Raw genomic sequence first — 5869 nt, 5'->3', positions numbered from 1 at the left:
TGCCAAAATAGCAGTCAATGGAGAACTCATTGGCCCTATTCATTTGTTAAGGTCCATTAGAGAGGGATGTCCAATTGCACCCTTGATTTACGATGACTGTTCAGATGCCTTGGGATGACTTGTTAAGGAAGAAAGGGCAGCTGGTAGAATGAAAGGTATTGCAATTCTTGGTGCCAGTAATCAATTATGCCTGCAGCAATTTGTTGATGACACTAATGCCATAATACACAACATGACATACAGACAATTGATACGTTTTGGTCTTGCTTAACCACTTTCTGTGATGATAGTGGCTCAATTATTGATCACAACAAAACTCATTTTAAAGCCTCATCTGATGAGGTCCCACTAATAGTCACTGGTTCTAGCTGCTCTCACATAAAGGGTGGCCACATATTTAGATTGTTGGGCATTCCTATGGGTTTCAAAGTGACCTTGGGTTCTCAATAAGCTCATGCAAAAGATTCTTGGATGGAATTACCAAGCCTTACTAGCCAACAAAGCCTTTGTACTTAATCACTATTTGATGCCCTCTCTAATTTACTTTTTGTCTTGCTGGCAGTTTGCCAAATACCAAATGCAACAAGCAATTGTTCTGTTCAGATCCTTCCTTTGGGGGGGGTAACCTGGACCAACACAGGTACCTAAAGTTGCTTGGGATGTGTGCTGCCTACCTAAAGCCAATGGAGGTCTGGGGTTGCTAAACCTACACAACGCATCTAGTAAATTAACAGCAAAATGGATTCCTAGATCCTTGGACTCTGGGGACTTTTGGGCAGTTCTATTAAAAAGACACATGGCTAGATTCAAGATTGAGAGCTATAAAGTCTAGGCTAACTGTACCCTCAGAGACTCTGTACTCTCTCCCATCAGAGTTTTTTGGGCAGTTCTATTAAAAAGACACATGGCTAGATTCAAGATTGAGAGCTATAAAGTCTAGGCTAACTGTACCCTCAGAGACTCTGTACTCTCTCCCATCAGAGTTTTACCCTATGGCTCTAGCCTTGTATGCAGGTTCTAGAATTCTTGGTAAGAGCTTAAGGAGAAATGCAAGCCAAACTGTTCTTTTTACTCTAACCTGAACTGTTTTCTGTAGGATTCACCTTGGTTTGGGCATTTTGAAAGCAGAAGGAAGCTTTCCTTGTGCAGGAAAGCTCACAAATGTTTTAAATCTGGGATTCATTCATGGGGAGACTTATTCAATGGCTCAAGACCTAAAGGAGATGTTGAGCTTCAGGCACAATACCATTTATCTCAGAAAGTAGCTGAATGGTGTCTTGAAAGAGTGCAGTGTGTGCTCACTCATTTTCACCTTCCTCCTAGAGGGGATTTTAGACAAGCTGATATGGTATGGTTGGCAAAGCAAATTTACCACTGTTTCAAGCCTAAGGCTAGTGTACATGACAAATTCAAGAAGAAGCTTAATAAGAAGTGGAACCTTCAGTGGAGCAGCAGGCAATGGACATACAGATTCCAATGTGTCCGGGCCTACACCTTAGAAGTCAAACACAGTACTTCACTCTGGCTCATTCTCCACAAAGTGTGGTAACAAAGCTCTAAGGATTGGCAATCAAGCAATTGAAGAGATTTCCCACCTCTTTTTCTCTTGTAAAGAGAGCGGACTCGTTCTTTCTAAAGTTCAAACCTGTGGACAATTATGGAATATGTAGACAATTGAAGTCATAGATCTCTTATCGGGAAAATGTAAGGATTTTGATCTCCCCCTCTGAAATATATGGAGAGGAATCATTTTATGGCTTATTTGGAGATCCAGGAATTCCTACATCTTCAGTTTTACTGATAGTCGTCCTATGGTTCTTCGTTTGGAGATGAAGAGGTCATCATATGCTCTTGTAGGAAAGTTAAATTCCAACCGATCGTGACTTTTCAATTAGTGTTGTGCAAAGAAGTATTCCCTGGTCTCAATGGAGAGAAAAGATTATTTTGTATTATTCAGCGTGAAGGCTTAGAATAAGAGATCTTTTGTATAAAACGAGTACGACCGGCTGCCTTCGGCGGCCTCTCTCTCTCTCTTCCTCCGGAATCCTCCCTCCCCCCTTTAGCTTGTGCACCAGGAGCTAAAGGATTCCCTCTTTTTTTTGGACTTTAGCCTTCAACTTGCAGATTAAGCCAAGTGTAAAGGTGACCCTCACTGCCGCTGTAGAATAGAATAGATATGACACTTTGTGACGGGGTGACCCTCTCCCTACTTGTGAGTCAATGTATTTTCCCTATTTTCAATTTCTAATTCAAAGCTGCACATTCTTTTAAAAAAAAAAAAGGCAATTGTGCGTGGATGGACATTGGACATGCAATTTCCACATTATTTTATGACGGTAGCGATTTATAATTTGTATTTGTAATTATAATACGTTCTAAATTGACCATTTGTTTTATTTTTGTAATTAGAAGGTGGAAGGTCAGGTTTTGTCTGCTTGTATAATCATGGCCACGAGGGGGGCAAAAACTAAATATAAACTGTAACGTTGATCCAAATTCAATACCATTTTAATTCAAATTTTGTGCGGGAGGCAGAAGTCAGAGAGAGAAGAGAGAGAGAGGAATCGAGGATGTGGGCAGGAGAGAGAGAATGTGCGAGAATCTAGGGTTTTAGAGAGAGGAATCTATAGACTCAGTATAGAGAGAGAGAGAGAGAGAGAGAGAGAGAGAGAGTGTTAAGGTCTTAGGACAATAAAAGATATTTATTTGGTATTTTCAAATAATAAAAAAAGCGCCAGACCGCAAAATGCATTCATGAAGGCAGGCTGGCCATGGCCATCAGCAGCCTCCGCAACCCACCTCCCCCCCCCACAGTGTACACTGCACACCAGCAGCAGAAGGTCGTGCAGAAAGAGCCGTTAGTTCTGTCTCTTAAAACCCCACAACCCATAAACCTTCTGCGTCCGCATTTGCACAACAGTACTCACCATTGCTTCTCCTCCAGCTTCTAATTAGTTCTTCTTCGCACTCCAGCTTCTACACACATTCTTCTTCTTCTTCTTCATCATCACCTCAATCGATCCCCTATCAACACTCGTATCTACACTGATCCCCAATATCTCCCGCCATAACCATTTGCAGCCTCCCCCCCATCTTCTTACTCTCTTCTCTCGCTCTCCACTTTCATTCTTTCCACCATGCCTTTCCGCAGAAAGAACCGAAGCTCTCTCTTCGGCAGCAGCTCTCGCTCCGGCGACAAGGAGAATGCCAACGTCGAGAACATGCAGGAGCCCCTTTTGCAGTCGCAACCCACAGGCCTGTTTCGATGCCACAGCGACAATAGCCAACGCTTCTGCTGCGACATCAATCCCAACACCATGGGAGCCCATCAGCACCAGCATCAGCGTGTGCTATCCACCAAAGAGAAGATGTCCAACCTTCTTCAACTCAATACTACCCTTGTCAAGGAGGTTTCTTCTCTGAGAGCATCTCAACTCTCTCTAACCATGAACATGGAGGATCTCTCAGGGAAGGTTCAGGCAAAGAGCCTAATCGTCAATGCACTAGAAAGTGAAAAGAAGGAGCTTGCTGAAGAGGTTAGTCAGCTCGGAAAGGCACAGCTTGCGGCTAAGGAGACTTTTGAAGCCGAGAAGAAGGATGTAGAGGACCGCCTTGAATGCGTTAGCCTCGTCGTAGATAATTTGCAGACTATGAACGGAGTTCTCGCAGAGGAAGCTGCTCGGCTAAGAGAGGATGCAGACCGGTATCTGACAGAGAAACACACGTTGCTTGCCGACCTGGATAAAATCCTAGGAGAGAAGAGCATTCTGGAAGAACTTGTCGACAGTCTTCGTGCCAGTGAAGAGTCATTTCGTAAAGAGGTGGAGCAAGCTTTGGAAAATGCAGAGTTTGAGAAGAAAAGCCTTTGTAAGGAGAAGCAAGCTTTGCTGTCAGAGAAGAATGATCTTCTCGCACAGAAGGATGACCTACACGAGGATGTACTGAGACTTACGAAGGAGAAGGCTAGTCTACTCTCTCAGATAAAAGACCAAGGGATAAGGCAGGAGGAGCTTCAAGGGGAGTTGTCTGTGATGGTCTCAAAGAACTGCGAAGCTGCTGCGCAATTGAAGGCTGAGAGCCAAACTTCCGAGGAAGCCCATAGAATGTTTGATGCTGAGAGGAGGGAGCTGCTTGCTAGCCGAAAAGAGCTTGAGAATTCCATTACTGGCCTGCGCAAAGAGCACGAACACTCTACCGAACAATTTGAAGCAGAGCGACAAGTCCTCAAGGGAGAAGTCAAACAACTCGCCTCACACATTACTCAGCTGGCTCATGAGAAAGAAGAGCTACATCAGTGCCTGGAGAAGTTGAAGAAGATGAAGGACGCCATGCAAACGCGGGAGATTTCACAGCAGGAAGAGCTCAGCAAGTTGCAAGGAGAGGTCGACGAATCACAGCTGAGGATCCAAGGCTTGCTAGCCCAGGAAAAGGTGCAACAGGATGAGCTTTGCAAGCTACACAGAGAAGTTCTGCTTACCAACAACGCTTCGAAGGAAAGCCAGATTCAAGCTGAAGCAGCTATGACCAAAGCAGTCAAGGAGAAAGATGACATTATTCAGACTCTTCGAAGCCGCGTATATGATGCAGAAACCAAAATTGGCACCTTAGAGGGAGAGCAGGAGTCATGGAAAAGTAAAGAAAGTGTGCTGCAATCAAACATTCTCTCATTGGAGTGCAAGCTATCTTCTTTGCAACAATCTCTAAACGAAGCGATAGCGCAAGCAACTGCGAAAGGGGAAGAGGCATGTACCTTCAAGGAGAAGCTTGACAAAGCATCCCAGGCTATCACATCTCTTGAGGGCAAGTTTGCGGCAGAAAAAGTCAAGCACAAGCTCTTAGAAGCTCTCATTCAAACAATGAAAGGAGACCTCCTTGTAGCTGAAGACGTGGCAATTCAAGCAAAGAACAAAGCAGTTGCTGTTGAGAAAGAAGCAGGGATGGCGATTGAGAGGAAGGCAAGAGAGGCTTCCCAGAAGATTGGGGCACTTGAAAGCAAGCTGGCAGCTATGGCAGAGAGGCAAAGTGACCTGGAGAATCTCATACTTGTCAAAGAGAATGCATGCAAGGCAGCAGTTCAATCGGAAAGTGTGGCGAATGCGAGGTTGAGTGGCTTCCTGGGGAGCTTACAGGAAAGAGGGAAGGCTATGGAGGTTTACTTTGAGGATTTGAAAGCAGCCATGTTTGAAATACAGAACAATGCCATGAGGGCTAACCAGGGCATTACATGTCTGCAAGCGGAGTTTGCGGGGATGATGGACGTGAAGGTTAATTATGCGACAATAGGCAACGGCAAGGCGAAGAAGAGGAGGGGTAGAAGCAGAGCGTCGAAGGCATGCCATCCCAATCAAGTTTGAATTCGAAGCTGTGAAGTCGAATTCATTTTTTCCCTTTAGTTCTGGTAAAATGTCATGCAAACCTTGCCATGAAAGTAACCTACCTCACGATGGGGAGCGATTGCTGAGGTTGCAGGTTTTGGGTTTTCCCTCGTTTGCCATCTAATTCGTGTCATCACTATCATGCCATGCCTTTGCCTTAGTTGTCATATGAATATGATGATGGTGATGAAGAGTCTGCGTCCAGCAGACTCCCATGGCAGTAACGCTGTACCGTCATTTTCTTTTTATGCAGTGTAGCCTCGTTGTGGACTTGTGGTGTTTTTTAATGGTGTTTTATTTAGTCTGGACTCTGGACACAAACACACACACTCACAGTTCACTCACACACACACACTCTCTGAGAGTGTCTCTCTCTCTCTCTCTCTCTCTCTCTCTCACACACACACACATGACTCATGAGGTTCCTGAATACATAGGAACAATACTTTTCCACTGTTGCCAGCAGACGTACCATCAAAAAGAGCTTTTCAAGT

The 5869-nt window shown here is 44.6% G+C and overlaps 1 protein-coding gene across 1 annotated transcript; it reads left to right on the top strand.

Annotated features, from left to right (window-relative positions):
* Positions 1-2710: 2710 nt before the first annotated feature.
* Positions 2711-5654, top strand: LOC147460336 (uncharacterized). The gene has a single exon (XM_086510003.1). It carries the CDS (start codon positions 3138-3140, stop codon positions 5352-5354), a length of 2217 nt encoding a protein of 738 aa, XP_086366129.1. The 5' UTR covers positions 2711-3137; the 3' UTR covers positions 5355-5654.
* The last annotated feature ends 215 nt before the right edge of the window (positions 5655-5869 follow it).

The sequence above is a fragment of the Adiantum capillus-veneris genome, chromosome 4 (genome assembly GCF_014529385.1).
Source record: "Adiantum capillus-veneris isolate H3 chromosome 4, ASM1452938v2, whole genome shotgun sequence".
In the NCBI taxonomy this organism is placed as follows: Eukaryota; Viridiplantae; Streptophyta; class Polypodiopsida; order Polypodiales; family Pteridaceae; genus Adiantum; species Adiantum capillus-veneris.
The sequence above is the reverse complement of the archived record's forward strand: the minus strand, read 5'-3'. Positions and strand labels throughout refer to the sequence as shown.

Coding starts and splice junctions, on each gene's coding strand:
- LOC147460336 (XM_086510003.1), top strand. CDS start 3,138: ATGCCTTTCCGCAGAAAGAACCGAAGCTCTCTCTTCGGCAGCAGCTCT.